The sequence below is a fragment of the Macaca mulatta genome, chromosome 3 (genome assembly GCF_049350105.2).
Source record: "Macaca mulatta isolate MMU2019108-1 chromosome 3, T2T-MMU8v2.0, whole genome shotgun sequence".
NCBI lineage: Eukaryota > Metazoa > Chordata > Mammalia > Primates > Cercopithecidae > Macaca > Macaca mulatta.
This window is the reverse complement of record NC_133408.1, coordinates 142,467,465-142,494,794: the sequence shown is the minus strand read 5'-3', so window position 1 is coordinate 142,494,794 and position 27,330 is coordinate 142,467,465. Positions and strand designations below refer to the sequence as shown.

General features: G+C 38.7%; 1 protein-coding gene across 5 annotated transcripts in view; it reads right to left on the bottom strand.

Annotated features, from left to right (window-relative positions):
• FAM185A (family with sequence similarity 185 member A) overlaps positions 1 to 27,330 on the bottom strand; it is a 65,672-nt gene that overhangs the window by 8,897 nt on the left and 29,445 nt on the right. For 3 of the 5 annotated variants that reach the window (XM_028846143.2, XM_001084177.5, XM_015134567.3), the window contains 2 exons: positions 25,463 to 25,558; positions 15,419 to 15,553 (listed from right to left, as the gene is read on the bottom strand). In XM_028846143.2, coding sequence (XP_028701976.1) covers positions 15,419 to 15,553; positions 25,463 to 25,558 — 231 coding nt within the window. Of the gene's footprint in view, positions 1 to 13,777; positions 14,896 to 15,418; positions 15,554 to 25,462; positions 25,559 to 27,330 lie in introns of those variants that run through there. The other 2 variants (XM_077997137.1, XM_077997138.1) reach the window with 2 other exon arrangements.

Genomic DNA, 27,330 nt, shown 5'->3' with positions numbered 1-27,330 from the left:
GATTCTTTTGTCCCATGGGGTGTTCTCTTGCTGTAATACTCTCCCCCTTTTTCTATGGATGTGGCTTCCTGAGAGCCGAGCTTTAGTGATTGTTATCTCTCTTCTGGATCTAGCCACCCAGCAAGTCTACCAGGCTCTGGACTGGTACTGGGGGTTGTCTGCACAGCTTTCTGTGATGTGAATCGTCTGTGGATCTCTCAGCTATGGATACCAGCACAGTATTTTGGGTGTCTCTTGGGTCCTGTAGGAGCAATCTGCTTCCTTCAGTGGGTCTGTGGGTCCTCTTGGGTTTACTGATTTATTCCTATGGTTGTTCTGGAGCTAAAATTCATGATGTGAGCCTCTACATGCTGCTCTGTCTGTCCGAGTCGGAGCTGCAATCTAGTCCTGCCACTCCTGGCCACTGGGCTCTCTCTACCTGTAAAAACCCTTACTTACAAGCCATCTGAGAGTTCGGGTGGTAAGTATAATCTGCCTGATTCTCCTTGCTTGGTCCCTACAAACAAACGCTTTCCCTTCTCGTGCTACAAGCCTTGGTTTAGATATGGCCTAGACACCTAGTCTTATTACGCCGGGTGAGTGGACCTCTGTTTGGTTCAATAACAAAATCTGAACTGAGGAGAGTTGTGATTACATATTGCATTTCATCATAAATATTTTCCGTGTCGAATCCAAGCACACAAAATACAGAATGATCCTCTTCCTCAGTACAGTTTTTCCCTCTGTTATAATAGTACCATGATATTCTCAGCTGAAGAAAAGGTGCCAGGTGCTTGTACCATCTGATCTTTTTGTCAAGTGCTTTTCTGATGCAAATTATTCTCTGAATTCTTATCTCTCCTTTTCACTCCGAGCCATAATCTTGTCTATGTCCTGGAGCTCATTGCATCTTTCCCAGAACACAGTTGAGTATTCAACGACATCCTGTAAGGTTTTTCCCTCTTATTCTCTCGCTATATTTTCAGTATCACAACCCCGTTTTAATTAGCTTTGATAAGATGGTTAAAATATCTTAGTCCAATTGGTAAATCCCTGTGTTTACTCTAACCTTCATCAATAAGGGGTTCAGCTTTATTAAACTGTTCTTTTTCTGTGCCCATGCTGCATTAGGTAGGTCATGATTTTGAGGGACCTTGCACCCAGTTCCTTTACTGTAATACAGAGTTTCTTTTTCTAGTAATTAAAATAAATGTTGGGCTGGGTGCGGTGGCTCACACCTGTAATCCCAGCATTTTGAGAAGCCAAGGCGGGCAGATCACCTGATGTCAGGAGTTTGAGGCTAGGCTGGCCAACATGGTGAAACCCCATCTCTGCCAAAAATACAAAAATTAGCTGGGCGTGGTGGCAGGTGCCTGTAATCCTAGCTACTCAGGAGGCTGAGGCAGGAGAATTGCTTGAACCTGGGAGGCAGAGGTTGCAGTGAGCCGAGATTGTGCCATTGCACTCCAGCCTGGGCGACAATAGTGAAACTCTGTCTCAAAAAAATAAAATAAAATAAATGTGGAGGAAAGAACTGGAAATCCTGAAATTTTTGTTTTTCCAACTTTTTCTTCTTTTTTTATACCATTTAGCACCAATAATAAAGCATCAATAATAGTAAGGCTTTTCTAAATATCTGAGATCTCTTCCTTAATGTATTATTTATCACCTCCCCAATAATACATTTCTTACTTATGGAGTGAAAAGCCTTCAACCTATTTCCTTTTGCAGCAATAGAGGCCAAGCACAGTGTTACTGCTCTCAAGAAAAAGAACACACAAGCAATTTCAGCTTAGAGACAATACTCAAAAGGGAGGACAGTTTATAAAATTCCATTTAGGTTGCTTGAAAATAGCTTTTTCTATCTTGCCAATAAATAATTTACTGAAACTTCTTTGCACTTTGACCTGAATCTGTGGAGACTCTATTCTATTAGTAATTTGTAAAGTTTATAAATTCCTTCCTACAAAAGTTTTTCAACATATATTGGAATTTGGGGTTTCAGAAGCCTTCCTCCTTATTTACTTCCCTTTGCTGAAGGGGTGGCCTGCCCCTCCACACCTGTGGAACGAGAGACTTGAGAAAAGAAATGAGACACTGAGACAAAGTATAGAGAAAGAAAAAGTGGGCCCAGGGGACCCGCGCCGGCACCGGTCTCTGAGTTCCCTCAGTATTTATTGATCATTATCTTTACCATCTGCAGGGGGAAGGGGAAGTGGCAGGATAATAGGATCATAGTAGGGAGGTCAGCAGTAAGACATATGAATAAAGATCTCTGTGACATGAATAAGTTTAAGGAAAAGTGCTGTGCCTTGATATGCATATGTAAACATCTCCATAAACCTTTTCAGTGCATAAAGAGCAGCATTGCTGCTAGCACATCCCACCTTCAGCCCTAAGGCGGTTTTCTCCTTTCTCAGTAAATAGAACATACAATCGGGTTTTACACCAAGATGTTCCATTGCCCAGGGACAGGCAGAAGATGCCAAGAGGCCTTCTTTCCTCTTATACTAGTCCTCCTCAGCACAGACCCTTCATGGGTGTCAGGTTGGGGAACGATCAGGTCTTTCCCTTCCCACGAGGCCATATTTCAGACTATCACATGGGGAGAAACCTTGGACAATACCTAGCTTTCCTAGGCAGAGGTCCCTGCAACCTTCCGCAGTGTATGTGTCCCTGGGCACTTGAGATTAAGAGAATGGTGGTGAGTTTTAACCAGCAAGCTGCCTTCAGGCATTTGTTTAACAAAGGACACCCTGCACAGCCCCATATCCATTAAACCTTGAGTCACCACAGCACATGTCTCTTGCAAGGACAGGGTTGGGTGTAGGGTTACAGATTAACAGCATCTCAAATACAGAACAAAATGGAGTCTCTTATGTCTACTTCTTTCTATATAGACACAATAACAGTTTGATCTTTCTTTTCCCCATACTTTGCCAATTAAAATCACACTATGTTTCTTTGACCAAGAAATGGGAAAATGACTACTCTATCCCTATGCAGTGTGGTTCTACTAAGGGCAAGGAAAGGCTTCCTAAGACATGTGTTTAACTCTGTAATTTGCTCTCAAAACTCCTGCCCCAATGTACCCAAATATATGAATCTATATGTTCTTTTTATTTAACCCAACATGTACCTGATCTATTCTGCACTAGCTATCAACAAAGACAGGGCTCCAGGAAGTAACTTGCGGAATTGTCTTGTTTAAAAATAGGATTAACAATCTTCTTGGTAAAGTGAGCTTTTTCCCACCTCCCTCCCCACTCCCACTTCTAACCCTGGAACAGTCTTTGTTTATGTACATTTGGTTCAGAGGGATACTTCTAGTGCTGCCTTATTATTAATAATAGCAGATTAAAAGTCAGTGCATCAGGGTTGGAGGATTCTCTTTTACACTACAAACACTTTGGGCTGCCCACTATAGGAAGTGCCATGCTAAGTATATTAGGGAGGTTCAAAAGATGTAAAAAGACACACCAGTGCTCTCACAAAGCTTACCAACTCACTAGGAAAATAAACCATACACTATGAAACTACATAAAAGTAATTACTCTGGAATTTTATTATTTTTAACACATACATTTCACAAACAAAACCTTTAACACCACATACAATTCCATAACAAAATATTTTAATTTTGTCAACTTTTTTTTTTTTTAGATGGAGTCTCACTGTGTCACTCAGGCTGGAGTGCAGTGGTGCGATCTCGGCTTACTGCAACCTCCACCTCCGAGGTTCAAGCGATTGTCCTGCCTCAGCCTCCCGAGTAGCTGGGACTACAGCCACATGCCACCACGCCCAGCTAATTTTTTGTGTTTTTAGTAGAGATGGGGTTTCACCATGTTAGCCAGGATGGTCTCTATCTCCTGACCTCGTGATCCACCCACCTTGGCCTCCCAAAGTGTTGGGATTACAGGCGTGCACCACTGTGCCCTGCATCAACGTTCTTTAACTTTTTACAGTCTTCTCTCAACAAAAGTGTAGCCCAAGATACTTTGACAAGAAATCTTCCAGATAAAAAAAATATTTTTGAGCTAGTTTTAATGATGCCTATCCACTAAATTTTCTCCCAAATACTTGGAATAATAATAAAATCAACAGTACTCTAGGCAAGAGTATACCAAGGAAATATACAATTCTGTCCAAAAAATAATCATAATAGTTTCTTCCTCAAATCTTTTCTTCTGCAATGTCTAATCCCATCCATTGTATTTTTCATCTCAGTCACTGTAGTTTTCATTTATAGAAATTCAATTTTGGTATTCTTTTTATATCTTCCATGTCTTAAGTGAACAAGTGGAATACAGTTATAATAACTTTTATTTTCCTTCTCTGCTAATTTGGTCATCTGTGTCAGTTCTGGGTTGGTTTCAATTATTCTCTTCATTATAACTCATGGGTTCTTTTGCCCTTTGCATGTCTGATAATCTTTGATTCAGTGCTAGATATTGAAACCATCTCTGTAAAAATCATAACTGAGAAAATTATTACAGTGAAAGAGCTCTGACGTAACCAACTCCATCTTGCTTCTAATCTCGAAGCTGTCCTTGTTCATTCCTAGGTACAGGCTGAACTAAGTGTTGGGAGGAACTTAGTTTATAGTTTAGCTTTTAAACCAAGACAATAACAGCCATTTCCCAAACAAACCCCCTTCCTGCCCGGGGACTAGACTGCCTTTTCAGGACAACAAATTAGCCAGAAGATTAGAAATTGTGGTTTAGGAGTCATGCAGCTGGAAGCTGCAAGATTCTAAACCTCCCCAAATTGCTCCTGCAGATAACATCACCATTGTAAAACCTAAGATCAGTGCTTGAGATATTTTGCAGACCCTAAACTCAATCGATCAGCTGGCATAACCCAGATTGATAAACTGGCTCATCTGATCTTGTGGCCCCCAGTCAGGAACTGACTCAGCACAAAAGGACAGCTCTGACTCCCTATGATTTCATCTCAGATTGACTAATCAAAATTCTCAACTCGCTGGCCCCCTATCAAATTATCCTTAAAAACTCAGATTATCAGATTCTCATGGAAACTGATTTAAGTAATCATAAAACTGGTCTCCTGCATAGCCATCTCTGCGTGAACTTCTTGTTCTCTATTGCGATTCCCCTGTCTTGGTAAGTTGGCTCTTTCTAGGCAGTGGGCAAGGTGAACCTGTTGGGTGGGTTACAACATTGTGATTTTACTTTGTTGAGTGCTGGATACTTTTGTATTCCTGTAGATCTTCAGCTTTGTTCAAGGATGCAGTTAAGTTACTTGGAAACAGTTTAAGCCTTACATCTCTTGCTTTTATAATTTGTTAGGCAGTTATAGAGTGGTGCTCAGCCTAAGACTAATTGTTTCCCACTACTAAATGCTCTACCCAATGCCCCATAAGTTATGATTTTCTTTCCAGACTGGTGGGAAGAACAGACATTATTCCTGGACCTGTGTGAGCACCAGGTTCTATTCCCTCGGGTACTTTGTCCTATGAACTCGGTCTTGATCTTTATGGACTCTCATCTTGATCTCCCTAACTCAGGGAGTGTTCTAGACTCCAGAGCAATTCCCTTTTCCTGTACTGGAGCCTGGAGACTCTCTCAAGGCAGTAAGCAGGACTCATCTTATTTGTTTCCTAAATTTGCTTAATTTTTAAATTTTTTTTGTCACTGTTTCAGGTGGGAAGGTAAGTCAGACCCTTTAGCTCCATCCTGCCCAGAAGACTTCATTATTTTTCTCCCTCTCCCTTTTTCTCTCCCCCTGCCTTCTTTCCACCCTCTTTTTTAACTTCTTATTTTGAAATAATTTCATACTTACAAGAAGTTACAAAAACAGGTACTGTGTACCCATCACTCAGTTCCCCTAATGGTGACAGCTTCTATAATTATACTGCACTATCAGCTTCTATAATTATACTGCACTATCAAAACCAGGAAATTAGCTGGCAAATTAACTGGACTATAGACCTTACTCAGATTTCACCAGTTTTTATATGCATTCATTTTTTGGGTATGTCTTTGTATATACTCATGACATTTTATCTCTCACATATATAGATTCATGTAACCATCATTTTAATCAAGATATGGAACTGTTCTGTCACTACAAAGGAAGTCCTTTGTCATGTCCCTTTAAAGTCATACTCTCCTTCTCCTTCCCTAACCTATGGCAACCACTTGTCTATTCTCCACATCTTTAATTTTGTCATTTCAAGAATGTTATATAAATGGAATCATAGAATATGGAACATTTTGAGATTGGCTTTTTTCACTCAGAATAATACCCTTAAATTATCTTCAAGTTGTTTACATCAACAGATTGTTCCCTTTATCAGTGAATTACCTTATGTGGACATACCATGAGTCATATGAACATTCAGTCATGGAAGGATATTTCAGTCATTTCCAGTTTTGGGATATTACAAATAAAGCTGTGAACATTTGTGTACAGGTTTTTGTGTGAACATAATTTTCATTTCCCCAGGATAAATACCCAGGAATATAAATGCTAGGTGATTAATGGTAGTTTCTTTTTTGTTGTTGTTGTTTTTAAGAAACTGCCAGACTGAATTATAGAGTAGCTGTATCATTTTACATTCCCACCAGTAATGTAGAAGAGATCCGGTTTCTCTGCACACTTGCCAGCATTTGAATAATCAGTATTTTTAATTTTAGCCATTCTAGTAAGTATGTAGTATTTTATTCTGGTTTTAATTTGCATTTCCCTAATGGCTAGTGATGGTAAATATCTTTTTGTGTATTTATTTGCCATCATATATCTTCTATTGGTTGCACTGTTTCTTAAATGTTACAAGATTAAACTTTTATGTGCATGAATCATGTTTTCTTCACTACCGGGGATAGTTCACTTAGGATAAGGATTTGGCTATGGTTTAATATTTCTTGAATGACCAAAATAAATACAAAAACAATAATAAAACAAAACTCCACAGTCATCACAAACAGAGCTCATATGCTCTAAGATTGGGGCCTGCACTTTGAACTCTAGTCTAGGGATCAGCAAACTATAGCTCACAGGCCGAATCTGACCAGGGGCCTGTTTTTAAATACCCTGAAAGCTAAGAAGGGCTTTTATTTTTTACCTTTATTTTTTATTTATTTATTTGTTTTAGAATGGAGTCTCCCTTTGTCGCCCAGGCTGGAGTTCAGTGGCGCGATCTCAGCTCACTGCAATCTTTGCCTCCTGGGTTCAAGCAATTCTCCCTGCCTTAGCCTCCCGAGTGGCTGGGATTTCAGGTGCCCACCACCACACCCAGCTAATTTTTGTATATTTAGTAGAGACAGGGTTTTGTCATGTTGGCCAGGCTGGTCTCTAACTCCTAACCTTAGGTGATCCGCCCGCTTCAGCCTCCCAAAGTGCTGGGATTACAGGTGTGAGCCACTGTGCCTGGCCAGGCTTTTACATTTTTTAAGGGTTACTGAAAAACAAAAAAACAAATATGCAACAGAGTCCATATGTAATCTGTTAAGTCTAACATATTTACTATATGGTGTTTACAGATAAAGTTTGCAGATGAATGGAAAGAAAACCTGATCTTTTTTTGGGGCAAACATTAGCAACACTGACATCTGATTACCCATGATACTCTCAAGATCTTACAGTTTAACAAAAAGGTGGGGAAATAAAAACACCATAAAAGCAGATGGGCGCAGTGGCTCACGCTTGTAATCCCAGCACTTTGGGAGGCCGAGGTGGGCAGATCACGAGGTCAGGAGGCAAGACTATATGGTGAAACCCCGTCTCTTGAAAATACAAAAATTAGCTGGCCGTGGTGATGGGTGCCTGTAGTCCCAGCTACTCAGGAGGTTGAGGCAGAAGAACCACTTGAACCCAGGAGGCAGAGGTTGCAGTGCGCTGAGATGGCGCCACTGCACCCCAGCCTAGGCAACAGAGAGAGACTCCATCTCAAAAAACAAAAACAAAAACAAAAACCACCACCATAAAAGCACCATGACTTGAAAACAGTTCCTCCATTAACTCCCTGTCAAATATTTTTAAGCAGACAGCTATAAGCCTTATAGCATTCTTCATTCTGTTATTGAATTTCTTCCATGTGGTCCTGAAATATATATACATTGCTGACAAATTCATGTGCTATAAGCTTTGAAAGACCAAAAACTTCAGTGGGTTCCAAACTCAGAGCTATTTCCAAGAGTTAGTCATATCAAAAGACTGGATTTTTCCCGATTTGGAGAGAAAACAGTGTCTCCAGGTTTTTAAAGTAGCATTTTATGAGCTTAGTCTCATTTCAACCTCTTTTCCAACCCATGAACCAGTATTCCGTTATAAATAACGATTCCATTGTATGTTTACTCTCTGGTCTTTAGACAAGCTAAGAACTCTTTTCTGACTTGGTGGTTCATTTTGATCCCAAATGAATTTATTTTTTATATGCTTTATATTTCCAGTTTTACTAAAACGAAGTAAACCCAGTAGTGCTAGCTTCCCTACCATCCAGACAATGACAAACACCAGTCCATTCACTGGCAACACACTTTACCTCTAATATTCTTTGAACATTTAAATATCTAAATCATGGAGCTGTAAAGACAAAAGGACTTTGTACCACATGCATACCTGGGCTTGGAGACTTGATGTATACCACTGTCAAGTTTCATATCTAAGTTGATGAACCAAGTCTAAAACCTAATAGAGAAGCCACCTTATTAGAAGTATCTTCCCTAAGCCACTCACAACATGTTAAATTTGCCACACATGGGTAGGGGACAAAATTTAGAATCAAGACTCTCATAAAGATTAGAGAATGCAGCCCCAATACACACTTGGGTATAGCTTTTTAGTAGGTAAATATTTCAGCCTGAGAGTCTCAGGTTTCCTTTTGACTTCAGAGGAACACATAATACGTGTAAATCATGGTAGGAATTATACACCTGAGTTATTTACCAGTGACAGCAATAGCAAAGGAAACCATGGAGCAGGAAATCAAATAAAATTATAGAGCTGACACATCAAAACCCTGTGGGAAGCCAGAACCTAAGGGACTAAATTTTACTGGCATGGTTTCTTACAGAGATTATCCAGAAGTCATGCTGCAGATAAAATCCAGGCTCTTAGCAATAAGAGTTATTTCTGTTTCTATCCCTCATGGGCTCTATGAGGAAGGCCCAGATGAGCTGAGCTCAGCTGCCTATAATAATAGCTCACATATAAAGCTGCTCATTATTTCCAAAATTTGGTTTCAGACTGGAAATCTCCACAGAAAAAAAGAAATCTGCCTTGATTTTCTAGGCCTCTTAAATTATTTCATCCAGTTGATACATAAGACCTGTGGCTGACTGGGCACCAAATAGTTTTAAAACCAAAATGAAATATGGAAGTTTCTCTTAAACCCAATCACCTGTTCACACTCACAGCTCCCTCCAGAGACTGCTGCTCTCTTCACCTGAGGTCCTGCTGCATAAATTACTTTAATGGATTTAATTTGCTATCAGAGACAACCTACAGATCTATCTGGGTACCAACCTTATATGATAGTCTGTGCTACTCTGCAAAACGATGCTTGATCAGTACCTAGATTCTTCCACTGTGAACAGGAAATAAACTCATCATCCTGTAATTTGGCCCTTCCTGGTTCAGGAGGTGGGGCCAGAGTGTAAGACATAATAACAAGTAACACACAAAAAGAACTCAGTAGGCTAAGGTGCTTCATAATAACCAATGGGTTAAGCATGCAGCTTCCTCAAAGCATTCATTCGTCTTTGTCTTCAAGCAAAGGTTACTGAAGGCCTATTTATTTGATGACCTTAAGATAGCTCACTATGGAGTCCAGGCCTCTGTACTCCTTCTCCTGAATTACTGCAGTAACCTCCTAAAAAGCAAAAGTTTTTTTCTCCTTCATCCACCATTGTTCCTTCTCATCTATTCCCACTCAACATTCAGAGTGATCTTTCTAACACACAAATCTGATTATGTGAACCCCAAATTAAAAACTCCCAAGGGCTTCCCAATGCTCTTAATATAAAATCCAAACTGTCCCATATGATCTGACCTCTCCCAAACTCTCCTGCCTCCTTTTATGCCACTTTCTCCTTCACTCTCTATACTTTGGCCATATTTGACTTCTCTCACTTCTCACCTCTGTGTTCTCACAGTACAATGTACATATGTTTATGCTAACATTGATCCCATTGTACTGTATTCTCTGATTTGCCTTTCCTCACTAGAATGTAAACTCCTCAGAAGGCAATGAGACCATGCTTTATATTACCCTTGCATCCCTAGTTTCTGGCAGTGCTTGACTCAAACATTTGTTGAGTAATTGAGCAAATAAAGAAAAATAGAGAAGACAGGAGAAGGAAGACATAGGCTAGGGAAAGATAATTTTGTTTTTAAACATTAAGTTTGAGGTGGCACTGGTTTAGTGGAATAGAAATGGGCAAGAACAATAGAGATCAGGTCTGCAGGTATTGATTTGGAAGTTATATACACAGAAATAATGACTGAAGTCATGAGAATAGTTTTAAAACGAAATCTAAATTTTAGAAAGACATATGATTCTATGAATAAGTGAATAAAATATGACAAATTACCTTTAGCTTATAATTCAAACATGCTTACATATGCTAATAATTTTAGTTATGCTGTGACTCAGAGCACAGTTAAACAAACGTGTATTATTGTTTTAGACTACTGGGACCAAAAATAGGTAATTCTCTTGGCTCCTTATCAAATTCAAGACATTAGATCACAAGTTGATTCTTACTATATTTGATATCCAGTCTTTGCATCATAATGTTTCAGTCAACGAGGAACTATAGAAATGACAGTTGTCCCATAAGATTATAGAAGAGCTAAAAAATTCCTATTACCTAGTGACTTTGTAGCCATCCTAATGGTCGTTTAAATGTAACACACTACTTGTGTTTGGGGTGATGCTGGTGTAAACAAACCCACTCCACTGTCATATAAAAGTATAGCACATATATTATGTGTAGTTCATAATACTAGATGAGAATAAATGACCATGTTACTGATTTATGTATTTACTACACTTTTTGTCGGTATTTTAGAGTGTACAGCTTCTGCTTATTTAAAAAAAAAAATGTTAAGATACAATAGCGTCTCAGGCAGGTCCTTCAGGAAGTATTCCAGAAGAAGGCATTATCATCACAGGAGATGACAGCTCCACGTGTGTTATTGCCCCTGAAGGCCTTTCGGTGGGACAAGATGTGGAGATGAAAGTGATACTGATGTTCCTGACCCAGTAAAGGCCTAGACTAATGTGTGTGTTTGTGTCTTAGTTTTTAAGAAAGTTTAAAAAGTAAAATTTTAAAAAAATTAACAATTTTAAAAACAGAAAAAAGCTTACAGAATAAGGATAGACAAGTGTATTTCTACAGCTGTAAAATGTGTTTGTGTTTCAATCTAAGTATTATTACAGAACAGTCAGAAAGTTTTTTATTTTATTTTTTCTGAGAAGGAGTCTCGCTGTGTTGCTCAGGCTGGAGTGCAGTGGCGCCATCTTGGCTCACTGCACCCTCTGCCTCCTGGGTTCAAGGGCTTGTCCTTTTTTAAAAAAAAAAAGTTTATTCTTTTTTTTCTTTTTTTTTTATTATACTTCAAGTTCTAGGGTACATGTGCACAATGTGCAGGTTTGTTACAGATGTATACATGTGCTATGTTGGTGTGCTGCACCCATTAACTCGTCATTTACATTAGGTATATCTCCTAATGCTATCCCTCCCCCGTCCCCCACCCCACGACAGGCCCTGGTGTGTGGTGTTCCCCACCCTGTGTCCAAGTGTTCTCATTGTGCAGTTCCCACCTATGAGTAAGAACATGTGGTGTTTGGTTTTCTATCCTTGCAATAGTTTGCTCAGAATGATGGTTTCCACCTTCATCCATGTCCCTACAAAGGACATGAACTCATCCTTTTTAATGGTTGCATAGTATTCCATGGTGTATATGTGCCACATTTTCTTCATCCAGTCTGTCATTGATGGACATTTGGGTTGGTTTCAAGTCTTTGCTATTGTGAATAGTGCCACAGTAAACATACATGTGCATGTGTCTTTATAGCAGCATGACTTACAATCCTTTGGGTATATCCCCAGTAATGGGATGGCTGGGTCAAATGGTATTTCTAGTTCTAGATCCTTGAGGAATCACCACACTGTCTTCCACAATGGTTGAACTAGTTGACAGTTCCACCAACAGTGTAAAAGTGTTCCTATTTCTCCACATCCTCTCCAGCACCTGTTGTTTCCTGACTTTTTAATGATTGCCATTCTAACTGGTGTGAGATGGCATCTCATTGTGGTTTTGATTTGCATTTCTCTGATGGCGAGTGATGATGAACATTTTTTCATGTGTCTGTTGGCTGTATGCATGTCTTCTTTTGAGAAGTGTCTGTTCGTATCCTTTGCCCACTTTTTGATGGGGTTGTTTGATTTTTTCTTGTAAATTTGTTTAAGTTCTTTGTAGATTCTGGGTGTTAGCCCTGTGTCAGATGGGTACATTGCAAAAATTTTCTCCCATTCTGTAGGTTGCCTGTTCACTCTGATGGTAGTTTCTTTTGCTGTGCAGAAGCTCTTTAGTTTAATTAGATCCCATTTGTCAATTTTGGCTTTTGTTGCCGTTGCTTTTGGTATTTTAGACATGAAGTCCCTGCCCATTCCTATGTCCTGAATGGTATTGCCTAGGTTTTCTTCTAGGGTTTTTATGGTTTTAGGTCAGACATTTAAGTCTTTAATCCATCTTGAGTTAATTTTTGTATAAGGTGTAAGGAAGGGATCCAGTTTCAGCTTTCTACATATGGCTAGCCAGTTTTCCCAGCACCACTTATTAAATAGGGAATCCTTTCCTCATTTCTTGTTTTTGTCAGGTTTATCAAAGATCAAATGGTTGTAGATGTGTGGTATTATTTCTGAGGGCTCTGTTCTGTTCCATTGGTCTATATCTCTATTTTGGTACCAGTACCATGCTGTTTTGGTTACTGTATCCTTGTAGTATAGTTTGAAGTCAGGTAGTATAATACCTCCAGCTTTGTTCTTTTGGCTGAGGATTGTCTTGGCAATGCAGGCTTTTTTAGGTTCCATATGAACTTTAAAGTAGTTTTTTCCAATCCTGTGAAGAAAGTCATTGCTGGCTTGATGGGGATGGCATTGAATCTATAAATTACCTTGGGCAGTATGGCCATTTTCATGATATTGATTCTTCCTATCCATGAGCATGGAATGTTCTTCTATTTGTTTGTGTCCTCTTTTATTTTGTTGAGCAGTGGTTTGTAATTCTCCTTGAAGAGGTCCCTCACATCCTCAAGGGATTCTTTCTCCTCAGCCTACCAAGTAGCTGAGATTACAGGCTCCCACCACCATGCCTGCCTAATTTTTGTATTTTAGTAGAGATGGGGATTTCACCATGTTGGTCAGGTTGGTCTCAAACTCCTGACCTCAAACGATCCACCCGCTTCGGCCTCCCAAAGTGCTGGGGTTACAGGCGTGAGCCACGACACATGAACTAAAAAAGTTCTTAAAAATTTAAGTTTATAAAGTAAAAATGTTCTTTGGGAAGTTGAGGCGGGAGGATCACTTAAGGCCAGGAGCTGAAGACAAGCCTAGGAAACATAGCAAGGCCTCATCTCTACTAAAAATTTTTTTAAAAATTAGCTGGGCATCATAGTACACACCTGTAATCCCAACTACTAGGGAGGCTGAGGCAGAAGGATCACTTGACCCCAGAGTTCGAGTTTATAGTGAGCTATAATTGCACTCCAGTCTACACAACAGAGAAAGCAGCTATCTCTAGAATAAATAAAGTAATAAAGTTACAGTTAACTAAGGCTAATTTATTATTGAAGAAAAAAATAAATTTAGTGTAGCCTAACTATACAGTGTTTATAAAGTCTATAGTAGTAATGTCCTAGGCCTTCACATGCACTCACCACTCATCACACTGACTCAGTCAGAGCAACTTCCAGTCCTTCAAGCTCCGTTCATGGTAAGTGCCCTATACAGGTGTACCATGTTTTATCTTTTATACCATATTTTTACTGTACCTTTTCTGTGTTTAGATATACAAATTCCATTGTGTTACAATTACCTACAGTTTTCAGTACAGTAGCCTGCTGTACAGGTGTAGCCTAGGAGCCATAGGCTACCAAACAGCCTCAGTGTGTAGTAGGCTCTACCATCTAGGTTTGTATAAGTTCACTCTATAATGCTCACATGACAACAAAATTGCCTAATAACACATTTCTCAGAATGTATCTCTGTCATTAAGTGATACATGACTGTCCTTAGATTTTCATCAAATTTTCACCACATAACTATGAGTCTGCCCATTAGGCAGCATGCAGTTAGATCTGGGAGTGTATAGGTATTATTTTTATTCCCGTTATGTTTTTTGTTAATATTCTATGAATTTTAACAGAACTTTCTTAATTTTCATGACATATAAAATGAATATCTAACACTGAAATTTGATCTTACGAAGACCACCCTCTCCTACTCCCCTATTCTTCCTTTTTCTAGTTGGCATCTTGTGCCTTTAGCTTGTAGCATTCATCCCTATACACGGTCTAATTGCAGTGTCCTCCTTGATGCCATTCTGGTAAAATTTAAAGGAAAACTTCACCAGCATTAATTTTTTTATTGATTAAAACAACAAACCTTGGCCAGGCGCAGTGGCTCACACTTGTAATCCCTGCACTTTGGGAGGCCGAGGCGGGCCAATCACCTGAGGTCAGGAATTCGAGAGCAGCCTGGCCAACATGGCAAAATCCTGTCTGTATTAAAAATACAAAAAAAATTAGCCAGGCGTGCTGTGCATGCCTGTAGGCCCAGCTACTCAGGAGGCTGAGGCAGGAGAATCGTTTGAACCCGAGAGGCAGAGGTTGCAGTGAGCCGAGGTCACGCCACTGCACTCCAGTATGGACAATAGAGCAAGACTCTGTCAAAAAAAACAAAAAAAACCTCAACCAATGACAAATCTTAAAAAAATAGTATCAGCCACCAGTGTAGCCAGATATAATGAAAAATGTACAAAAGCTATTCACATTTGTGGGACTGAGAATTTGTTGTTCTAAAAGAGTACACTTAAAATGTACATACCAAACAAAATTCCTATTTACTCCAGTCATACGAAGTTAGTTTTAAATTTTGCATTATAATATATGTATTCAGTTTATTTTTAAGTTCAAGAATTAGAAAGCAGCTCTTCTAGAAAATTTAAAAATCAATTTTACCCAGTGACAGGACTAATGAGTGTTCCTAAATGATTTAATGAAGTCTTTTTAAACAAAATGTCTGTATCATATTAATGATAAGCAACTAGAAGAAAAAAAGATGTCAAACATGAGAACGTAATAATGGAAAAGTATAAAAAAGCTAAAATTTCCGTTAAGTGTACCACATTTCTACTTTTGTATGGAGAATGGCTATTCATCTGACATAGCAAAATGCAGCCTCCTTACCAGTCACTGTTACAACATCATCTTTATGAGCTTCAGTCATTTCCTGAATATGGACTTCTGAGTTCACATCAACCTCTTTCCCTGATAACTGTAAATGAGCTTCAAGTGAAGATGGAACCTTGACAATAATAGAACCTGTAATAAATGTAAAGGAGAGTTTAGTAATATAAAGAAATCAAAAGTACCAGAGTCTATTTTAAATTTGACTGAAAGGGTAGCATTGCTCCTGGGACACTGTTTTTACTCCTCAGCATACAGTATTTATTTAAACCTTTTCCTTATTCCCAGGTGCTCAAAGTTCTCTTACTCTCAAGGCATTCATGGTAACTTCCGTCAAGAATATGGGTTATTAGCACATTATTAACTACTAGTTCTTCTTTTGCCAGTAGAACTACCCAGCTCATCCAACACCAGAAAGTGAGTAATTTATTACACATGTAGCTTATAGATAGGATTTACCCTTGAGCATTTAATATGAGCCAGACCCCTAATTACATTATGTTTTAATCCCCATATTAACTTTATGAGTTTTTTTTAATTATACTTTAAGTTCTAGGGTACATGTGCACAGCATGCAGGTTTGTTACATATGTATACATGTGCCATGTTGGTGTGCTGCACCCATTAACTCGTCATTTACATTAGGTATATCTCCAAATGATATCCGTCTCCTACCCCCTCCCCACAATAGAACGCGGTATGTGATGTTCCCCTTCCTGTGTCCAAGTGATCTCATTGTTCAATTCCCACCTGTGAGTGAGAACATGTGGTATTTGGTTTTCTGTTCTTGCGATAGTTTACTGAGAATGATGGTTTCCAGCTGTATCCATGTCCCTACAAAGGACACGAACTCATCCTTTTTTATGGCTGCATAGTATTCCATGGTGTATATGTGCCACATTTTCTTAATCCAGTCTGTCACTGATGGACATTTGGGTTGATTCCAAGTCTTTGCTATTGTGAATAGTGCCGCAATAAACATACATATGCATGTGTCTTTATACAACATGACTTATAATCCTTTGGGTATATGCCCAGTAATAGGACAGCTGGGTCAAATGGTATTTCTAGTTCTAGATCCTTGAGGAATCGCCACACTGTTTTCCACAATGGTTGAACTAGTTGACAGTTCCACCAACAGTGTAAAAGTGTTCCTATTTCTCCACATCCTCTCCAGCACCTGTTGTTTCCTGACTTTTTAATGATTGCCATTCTAACTGGTGTGAGATGGCATCTCATTGTGGTTTTGATTTGCATTTCTCTGATGGCGAGTGATGATGAACATTTTTTCATGTGTCTGTTGGCTGTATGCATGTCTTCTTTTGAGAAGTGTCTGTTCATACCCTTTGCCCACTTTTTGATGGGGTTTTCTTGGAAATTTGATTGAGTTCTCTATAGGTTCCGGATATTAGCCCTTTGTCAGATGAGTAGATTGCAGAAATTTTCTCCCATTCTGTAGGTTGCCTGTTCACTCTGATGGTAGTTTCTTTTGCTGTGCAGAAGCTGTTTAGTTTAATTAGATCCCATTTGTCAATTTTGGCTTTTGTTGCCGTTGCTTTTGGTGTTTTAGACATGCAGTCCTTGCCCATGCCTCTGTCCTGAATGGTATCACCTAGGTTTTCTTCTAGGGTTTTTATGGTATTAGGTCTAACATTTAAGTCTCTAATCCATTTTGAATTAATTCTCATATAAGGAGTAAGGAAAGGATCCAGTTTCAGCTTTCTACTTATGGCTAGCCAATTTTCCCAGTACCATTTATTAAATAGAGAATCCTTTCCCCATTTCTTGTTTTTGTCAGGTTTGTCAAAGATCAGATGGCTGTAGATGTGTGGTATTATTTCTGAGGGCTCTGTTCTGTTCTATTGATCTATATCTCTGTTTTGGTACCAGTACCATGCTGTTTTGGTTACTGTAGCCTTGTACTATAGTTTTAAGTCAGGTAGCGTGATGCCTCCAGCTTTGTTCTTTCAGCTTAGGACTGTCTTGGCAATGAGGGCTCTTTTTTGGTTCCATATGAACTTTAAAGCAGTTTTTTCCAATCCTGTGAAGAAAGTCATTGGTAGCTTGATGGGGATGGCATTGAATCTATAAATTACCTTGGGCAGTATGGCCATTTTCACTATATTGATTCTTCCTATCCATGAGCATGCTATGTTCTTCCATTTGTTTGTGTCCTCTTCTATTTCACTGAGCCGTGGTTTGTAGTTCTCCCTGAAGAGGTCCTTCACATCCCTTGTAAGTTGGATTCCTAGGTATTTTATTCTCTTTGAAGCAATTGTGAATGGGAGTTCACTCATGATTTGGCTCTCTGTTTGTCTGTTACTGGTGTATAAGAATGCTTGTGATTTTTGCGCATTGATTTTGTATCCTGAGACTTTGCTGAAGTTGCTTATCAGCTTAAGGAGATTTGGGGCTGTGACGATGGGGTTTTCTTAATATACAATCATGTCATCTGCAAACAGGGACAATTTGACTTCTTCTTTTCCTAACTGAATACCCTTTATTTCTTTCTTTTGCCTGATTGCCCTAGCCAGAACTTCCAACACTATGTTGAATAGGAGTGGTGAGAGAGGGCATCCCTGTCTTGTGCCAGTTTTCAAAGGGAATGCTTCCAGTTTTTGCCCATTCAGTATGATATTGGCTGTGGGTTTGTCATAAATAGCTCTTATTATTTTGAGATACGTTCCATCAATACCGAATTTATTGAGAGTTTTTAGCATGAAGGGCTGTTGAATTTTGTCAAAGGCCTTTTCTGCATCTATTGAGATAATCATGTGGTTTTTGTCTTTGGTTCTGTTGATAGGCTGGATTACGTTTATTGATTTGTATATGTTGAACCAGCCTTGTATCCCAGGGATGAAGCCCACTTGATCATGGTGGATAAGCTTTTTGATGTGCTGCTGGATTCAGTTTGCCAGTATTTTAATTGAGGATTTTTGCATCGATGTTCATCAGCCATATTGGTCTAAAATTCTCTTTTTTTGTTGTATCTCTGTCAGGCTTTCGTATCAGGATGATGTTGGCCTCGTAAAATGAGTTAGGGAGGATTCCCTCTTTTTCTATTGATTGGAATAGTTTCAGAAGGAATGGTACCAAACCTTCCTTGTACCTCTGGTAGAATTTGGCTGTGAATCCATCTGGTCCCGGACTTTTTTTGGTTGGTAGGCTATTAATTATTGCCTTAATTTCAGAGCCTGCTATTGGTCTATTCAGGGATTCAACTTCTTCCTGGTTTAGTCTTGGGAGAGTGTGAGTGTCCAGGAAATTATCCATTTCTTCTAGGTTTTCTAGTTTGTTTGCATAGTGGTGTTTATAGTATTCTCTGATGGTAGTTTGTATTTCTGTGGGGTCGGTGGTGATATCCCCTTTGTCATTTTTTATTGCATCTATTTGATTCTTCTCTCTTTCTTTATTAGTCTTGCTAGCGGTCTATCAATATTGTTGATCTTTTCAAAAAACCAGTTCCTGGATTCATTGATTTTTTGGAGGGTTTTTTGTGTCTCTCTCTCTCCTTCAGTTCTGCTCTGATCTTAGTTATTTCGTGCCTTCTGCTAGCTTTCGAATGTGTTTGCTCTTGCTTCTCTAGTTCTTTTAATTGTGACGTTAGGGTGTCAACTTTAGATCTTTCCTGCTTTCTCTTGTGGGCATTTAGTGCTATAAATTTCCCTCTACACACTGCTTTAAATGTGTCCCAGAGATTCTGGTATGTTGTATCTTTGTTCTCATTGGTTTCAAAGAACATCTTTATTTCTGCCTTCATTTCGTTATGTATCCAGTAGTCATTCAGGAGCAGGTTGTTGAGTTTCCATGTAGTTGAGCGGTTTTGATTGAGTTTCTTAGTCCTGAGTTCTAGTTTGATTGCACTGTGGTCTGAGAGACAGTTTGTTATAATTTCTGTTCTTGTACATTTGCTGAGGAGTGCTTTACTTCCAACTATGTGGTCAATTTTGGAATAAGTGAGATGTGGTGCTGAGAAGAATGTATATTCTGTTGATTTGGGGTGGAGAGTTCTGTAGATGTCTGTTAGGTCTGCTTGTTGCAGAGTTGAGTTCAATTCCTGGATATCCTTGTTAATTTTCTGTCTCATTGATCTGTCTAATGTTGACAGTGGGGTGTTAGTCTCCCATTATTATTGTATGGGAGTCTAAGTCTCTTTGTAAGTCTCTAAGGACATGCTTTATGAATCTGGGTGCTCCAGTATTGGATGCATACATATTTAGGTTAGCTCTTCCTGAGATGAATTGATCCCTTTACCATTATGTAATGGGCTTCTTTGTCTCTTTTGATCTTTGATGGTTTAAAGTCTGTTTTATCAGAGACTAGGATTGCAACCCCTGCTTTTTTTTGTTTTCCATTTGCTTGGTAGATGTTCCTCCATCCCTTTATTTTGAGCCTATGTGTGTCTCTGCATGTGAGATGGGTCTCCTGAATACAGCAAACTGATGGGTCTTGATTCTATCCAATTTGCCAGTCTGTGTCTTTTAATTGGACCATTTAGTCCATTTACATTTAAGGTTAATATTGTTATGTGTGAACTTGATCCTGTCATTATGATATTAGCTGGTTATTTTGCTCGTTAGTTGATGCAGTTTCTTCCTTGCATCGATGGACTTTACATTTTGGCATGTTTTTGCAATGGCTGGTACCTGTTGTTCCTTTCCATGTTTAGTGCTTCCTTCAGGGTCTCTTGTAAGGCAGGCCTAGTGGTGACAAAATCTCTAAGCATTTGCTTATCTGTAAAGGATTTTATTTCTCCTTCACTTATGAAACTTAGTTTGGCTGGATATGAAATTCTGGGTTGAAAATTCTTTTCTTTAAGAATGCTGAATATTGGCCCCGACTCTCTTCTGGCTTGGAGAGTTTCTGCCGAGAGATCTACTGTTAGTCTGATGGGTTTCCCTTGTGGGTAACCCGGCCTTTCTCTCTGGCTGCCCTTAACATTTTTTTCCTTCATTTCAACTTTGGTGAATCTGACAGTTATGTGTCTTGGAGTTGCTCTTTTCGAGGAGTATCTTTGTGGTGTTCTGTGTATTTCCTGAATTTGAATGTTGGCCTGCCTTACTAGGTTGGGGAAGTTCTCCTGGCTGATATCCTGCAGAGTGTTTTCCAACTTCTTTCTATTTTCCCCGTCACTGTCAGGCACACCAATCAGACATAGATTTGGTCTTTTCACATAATCCCTTATTTCTTGGAGGCTTTGTTCATTTCTTTTTACTCTTTTTTCTCTACACTTCTCTTCTTGCTTCATTTCATTCATTTGATCTTCAATCACTGATACTCTTTCTTCCAGTTGATCGAGTCGGTTACTGAAGCTTGTGCATTTGTCACGTAGTTCTCGTGTTATGGTTTTCATCTCTATCGTTCTTTTAAGGACTTCTCTACATTGGTTATTCCAGTTAGCCATTCGTCAAATCTTTTTTCAAGGTTTTTAGTTTATTTGTGCTGGTTATGTCGTTCCTCCTTTAGCTCTGAGAAGTTTGATCGATTGAAGCCTTCTTCTCTCAACTCGTCAAAGTCATTCTCCATCCAGCTTTGTTCCATTGCTGGCGATGAGCTGCGTTCCTTTGGAGGGAGGAGATGCACTCTGATTTTTTGAATTTCCAGCTTTTCTGCACTGCTTTTCCCCCATCTTTGTGGTTTTATCTGCCTTTGGTCTTTGATGATGGTGATATACTGATGGGGTTTTGGTGTGGGTGTCCTTTCTGTTTGTTAGTTTTCCTTCTAACAGTCAGGACCCTCAGCTGCAGGTCTGTTGGAGTTTGCTGGAGGTCCACTCCAGGCTCTGTTTGCCTGGGTATCAGCAGCAGAGGCTGTAGAAGGTAGAATATTGCTGAACAGCGAGTGTTGCTGTCTGATTCTTGCTCTGGAAGCTTCGTCTCAGGGGTGTACCCAGCCGTGTGAGGTGTGAGGTGTCGGTCTGCACCTAGTGGGGGATGTCTCCCAGTTAGGCTACTCAGGGCTCAGGGACCCACTTAAGCAGGCAGTCTGTCCATTCTCAGATATCAACCTCCATGCTGGGAGATCCACTGCTCTCTTCAAAGCTGTTAGACAGGGACATTTACCTCTGCCGAGGTTTCTGCTGCTTTTTGTTTAGCTATGCCCTGTCCCCAGAGGTGGAGTCTACCAAGGTAGGCAGGCCTCCTTGAGCTGTGGTGGGCTCCACCCAATTCAATCTTCCCAAGTGGTTTGTTTACCTACTTAAGCCTCAGCAATGGCAGGTGCCCCTCCCCCAGGCTCGCTGCCACCTTGCAGTTAGTGCTAGCAATGAGGGAGGCTCCGTGGGTGTGGGACCCTCTGAGCCAGGTGTGGGATATAACCCCCTGTGTGCCGTTTGCTAAGACCCTTGGTAAAGTACAGTATTAAGGTGGGAGTTACCCGATTTTCCAGGTGTTGTGTGTCTCAATTTCCTTTGGCTAGGAAAAGGAATTCCCTTCCCCCTTGCGCTTCCCAGGTGAGGCGATGCCTCGCCCTGTTTCAGCTCTCGCTGGTTGGGCTGCACCCGCAGACCAGTGCCAACTGTCCGACATGCCCCAGTGAGATGAACCCGGTACCTCAGTTGAAAATGCAGAAATCACCTGTCTTCTGTGTCACTCATGCTAGGAGCTGGAGGCTGGAGCTGTTCCTATTCAGCCATCTTGGGCGTACCCCCATGAGGTATTATTATCACCTCAATTTTACAGATAAGAACTTGCTCAAGTTCTCACTAGTGCTAGTGCTGGAACCTAGACTCAGCTCAATTATTACAAAGCCCATGCTTTTAACCACCATGGTATTTCACACATTGCTATCCCATCATAGTACAGGACTTGTGACCTCATCATTATAACACAACTAGAACACTGAGCTCTTGTGCTTTCAGATATGTCTTGTGTGTAACAAAAAATAACAATAGAAAAGGATTATTTGAATTCCAACTCACTAATATTTCTTTTGAGTATATTACAGGCTTTTGGATAAGATAAGACACTCAACCTGAATTTCCATACAACCTGGCTGTAATTCAAGCTTCTAAAGGAGTAAATCAGGAAAAGTACTCTGTTAGGTATGGAATCATTTTTCAAAACAATTATGAGGGTTGCAATGTAAATTCACCAACACACTCCTATTTCAGAAGTTTTTCTTTCTGTTTTTCATTAAATAAAGTAGGCAAAAGGCCCCTGCCATAAAGCATTAACCCATCTCTGTGGACTAAGATGGTCAGGATGGGGTTTAGGATGCATTTACTTATGGGTGACGGTTTTCCTTCCAATCTGGCTAACATCAGCTTAAGCTTCCTTAAGTCATTTCTTAGTCTTCCTAACTGGATCTAGAAGTTTGAGATAAGCATGATGAACTGTTCTGTTCTAAAAAAAAATTAGGGAACAACGCACATCACTACAACTAGTTTATTTTATTAAGAAATAAATTGCAGCCAGGCACGGTGGCTCATGGCTATAATTGCAGCACTCTGGGAGGCCACGGTAGGTGGATTGCTTGAGCTCAAGAGTTCGAGACCAGCCTGGACAACATGGCGAAACCCTGTCTCTACCAAAAAAAAAAAAAAAGAAACTGGGTGTGGTGGTGCACAACTGCAGTCTCATCTACCTGGAAGGCTGACCTCCCAAGCTTAGGTGATCCTGATGAGGCTGCGGGGAGCCATGATCTTGCTGCTGCACTCCAGCCTGGGTGACAGAGTGAGACCCTGTCTTAAAACCAAAAGCAAAAAACCAAATTGCTTTCCAGGGTTCAAATGTAAACTACAGACAGGAGATTCCCATAACAACATATGAGGGCTTTAGGAAAAAACAAAACAAAAACAACCCTGGAAGATTTCAGGATAAATAGAAGATATGTTTTTCTACCAAACATACTTTCAAAAGTAGAAAATCATGGATTTAAAAAACTTTTTTTGTAGCGCTTGATATCTCTAAATGTATGAAGTTTCAAGTGTACTAACTTTATGAACACTTGTCTCTGTTCTTAAATGCATAACATGATCTTAGATTTTTGAGATCTTTAAAAATGTTAAGCAACACAAAGATTTCTACCCCATCTCCCTCCACATCTTTAAAAACCAAAAATCACCACTACCAAAACTCCATTACTGTTTGTGAATGAAGAATTTTCATGACTTGAAAACCTTCCTAATATCCAGTCTTTAACACTAACTTTTTTAGAAAGGAGAGCTCTTGTTGTGTTCTTTAACCTCTTTTCACTTCATAAAGTTCTTCATGGTTGACATCAGTATTATCCTCTTAAAAATTCAAATGTGAACTAACAGCACCATTTATTGAAGGCATATTATTTTAAAATTAGTGATTTATCCCAAGGACAAAATGTTAAGTGGAAAAGTCAGTACTCAGATTCAGGTGTGACTCCCAGGCCCAAGCATAGCCTTTCTGAATGAATTAAGAAGGTCACTATATTAATTTTCATAAGGTGAAAGAAAACAAGCATTATATATTTTTCCACATCACAAAATGGTGAAGACCTAAGAGACTCCAGTGGCTGGCTCTGAACCCTACAGCAAGACAGTGGCAGAGTTGGAATGGATTCCAGATGTCTTTGCTAACCATTAAGAAAGAGTTACTGAATAACGTTCCATTACTCTAAAAAGTTACTGTTCCCAAGTGTATTGAGAATTCGGAGATCTGAAGTAAGACAGAAATCTTTGTTTTCAGTTGTCTTTAAGCTTCTGCCAGTAACATGGTCCCAGTAGAAGAAAACATAAAACTGTAATGTTAATCAAAATTTGCAACATCAAATACTATTTCAATAGTTTCAAATACTATTTCAAATAATACTAAAAAATATTTTAAGTGAATAAAGACTAACAATCTTCAAAAGTTTTACAGTTTCCTGTTTGTTTTATTTTGCCTACCATGCAAAACATTAAATTACTTTTATGTAAGAGCTGCTTATTCAAAACTTTGTTCTTACTCTGTTACTAGTTATATTAACAATATATCCCTTTTCTCCTTGGATCTTTGTAATAACGGAGTACAATTATATAACTTACATGCCATTTATAATTTACCCTGAAGAGTATTACCTAAAGCTCTTAGATTTAGTGAGGACATAAGTTTATCCTATTTTAAAGGGAGAAAATATGATATTGAGAAATCACACCAGTGTATCAGCAATAACTGAGGTTTCAGACCTCTGTGTTTTGCAGTTTTCACACTGACAAATTCTAGAGATGGATTAAAAAAAAAACTATTAAATCAATATGGTAAAGAAACTACTAATAGCAGGAACAATCAGTCTCTGTGAGGAAATATTTTCCTTGTTAAACATCTGGCCAACATGCAAGAGCTTCTAGACTATTTTAAAAATTTTTTTATACAGAGCTACAGTTCTTAACTTTCTGCAGCCAAGCCACTTCAGCCCCTATGGCCAGCCTACTTCACCCAAGTCACTTGTCAACACGTATGTGTACATCCATGTGTGCAGAAGAACAGACAAATTCATATTTAGCTTTCAGATGAAAAGTATACCATTTTAAATGAAAGAGTTGGACTCAGAATAAGTTGTGTCAGAAGTTAAATGATAGAGACATATCCTAAGTCTTGATACTTTAAGAGACTAAATAATCACTTTAGAGGACCTTCCTGTGTGATACTTTTATTTAAGGATCACACTTTGAAAACTGTTACTCTATACTGATTGCCTGAGAAGTTCCTTTTACAGGCTGGCAGAAAAGCTCCCAAAAGAGTGTATGGCAGCGTTTTTCCTTCAAAGATTATTCTATTTCAGAATAGATTAAACTAAAAAATTCACAGAGTAACATTTTAAAATTCCGTAACAACAGTCAAAATACTCATTTTTGTTTGTACTACAAAGAGAAAGATAGTCTGCATGGCTATCTATCCCAAAAGTTGTAAAGATCATTGGTCTAGAGAGCCAGCAGACCAGTGCCTTTAAATCAGGTTCTATCTGAAGATATTTTCTTGAAATCACTATGTCAGTATAGATAATTTGACCATCTGTTTCCTGAGTGTTACATAAACCTTCCTTACATCATATGTCAAAATAAAACATTCCAGTTCACTAACCTTCACTAACCTTTATGGGATTTCAATTCCACTGTCCCCAGTTGACTGACATAAATATCTATAGCACCCTGATGAGCTGAGGCTTTTAGACATCCAGAAGATGAATCTAGGAAGAAGAAAAACCATAAGTAAAATCATTCTTACTTGATGAATGGAATTATAAACTTGAAACAAAAGGCTCTGCTTTAGCACTAGGATAAGGGGCTAAGAATCTTGCAAGGTTTAGTATTTCCTCATAACAATGCCATTGTTTGCACTTAAACGTAAACAGTATCAGAAATCTAGAAATCTATTAAACTAGACAACTAATTAAAAAATCTGTATCTACATTAACCTGAATAACTTATCTCTAAACATTTACTCTAAAACTTAATGAATAGGAAGGAGAGTCTGCAAGTAATGGATCCTGAAACCACTAAGCACCATGGATATTTTTAGTTTTTTATCATGTTGACACATTTAGTAAACTTTCAATAATTACCAAAGAATTCTACCTCATGTATAGTCACATACAAGCAGTAGCAAGGCTAACAAAAATCAAAACCTCTTATAATTTCTCCTTGTAGCAAATTTGCTAATACTAAGAAGTACTCCTAATAGTAAAAGATTACTCTACATAAAGTTGTTGAATTTCTTTTTTTCTGTAGAGACAGGGTCTCGCTATGTTGCCCAGGCTGGTCTCTGACTCCTGGGATCAAGTGATACTCCTGGGATTACAGACACAAATCACTGTTCCTGGCTTGCTGCATTTCTTTAGGGGGCAGAAGGACAGGGAATAATTTGAAGAATAGCTTGTTTATATCTAATAATTCTTTTCAAGTTTCTGGAATTGAACAGGTATCGTTAAGTGTGGATAAGAAAATAATAAAGGTAACCCTGATTTGACATTCAAATTTCCCTATGTTGTTGATGACTCCACTTTTCAATCAACCAGTATTTCAAGTTCAAGTGAAAACAGTCAGAAATAAGGAAGTAAGAAAATGAACTTGAAGAGTCAGTACTAAGTGGTTTTTCCTTCTTCTCTTTCTCCCATGGCAATTGAATCTTTAATTTAGTATTCTGTCTGACTGCCTGGAGAAGGCCAAAGCATATTCTTTTTAGAGAAGCCTCTTAAAAAGCATATTTTATCAGGAGGTTTTATTACTTCAAAGTGGAAACAAAGTAGGGAGTGTGGTGAAAACTATGCCAAAAATATACTTTCTACAAAACAGAGAAAGAAAACATTTGTGTGTGTGTGTGTGTGTATGTGTGTGTGTGTGTATATATATATATATATATATATATATAGAGAGAGAGAGAGAGAGAGAGAGAGAGAGAGAGAGAGAAAGGAGCCAACATTTTTCTTTTAAAAAAATATTAACTGACTTCAAACAAAGACAATAAATTTGGAATAAACTGTGTAAAATCTGGCTCCCATATCATTTATAATAATTTATTTCCAATCTATAATGGAAAATGCCCTTTATCAGATTCAATTTATTTAGTTTTCAAGTGTCAAAAGTAAACACTGACGTTGGGAAATGAAACCACTAGAAATAAATGACACAGAATAGCTGGACAAAATGAACATTTCACTGCTTATGTACCAACAGAACTCCTTTTTAAACCTCTTACTGCATCCTAAAAGAAGCCAAGTAAAAATTACATTATGCTAAAAAAAAGAAAAGTGCAATACACAAGGTGTGTATTATTCCAGTTTGAACAAAGTAAAATAGCTGAAACATTAGTTTGATTTCTCGCTTTCTCAAGGAGGGGAAAAAAAAACACGGAATTTTTATGTGGCTCATAAACAATAGTTTCATTTATTTTTCCCTCCAAATGAGAAATAAATGACAGCTAAATAATTATATCCTAAGCCACAAAGTAATTATATTCTCA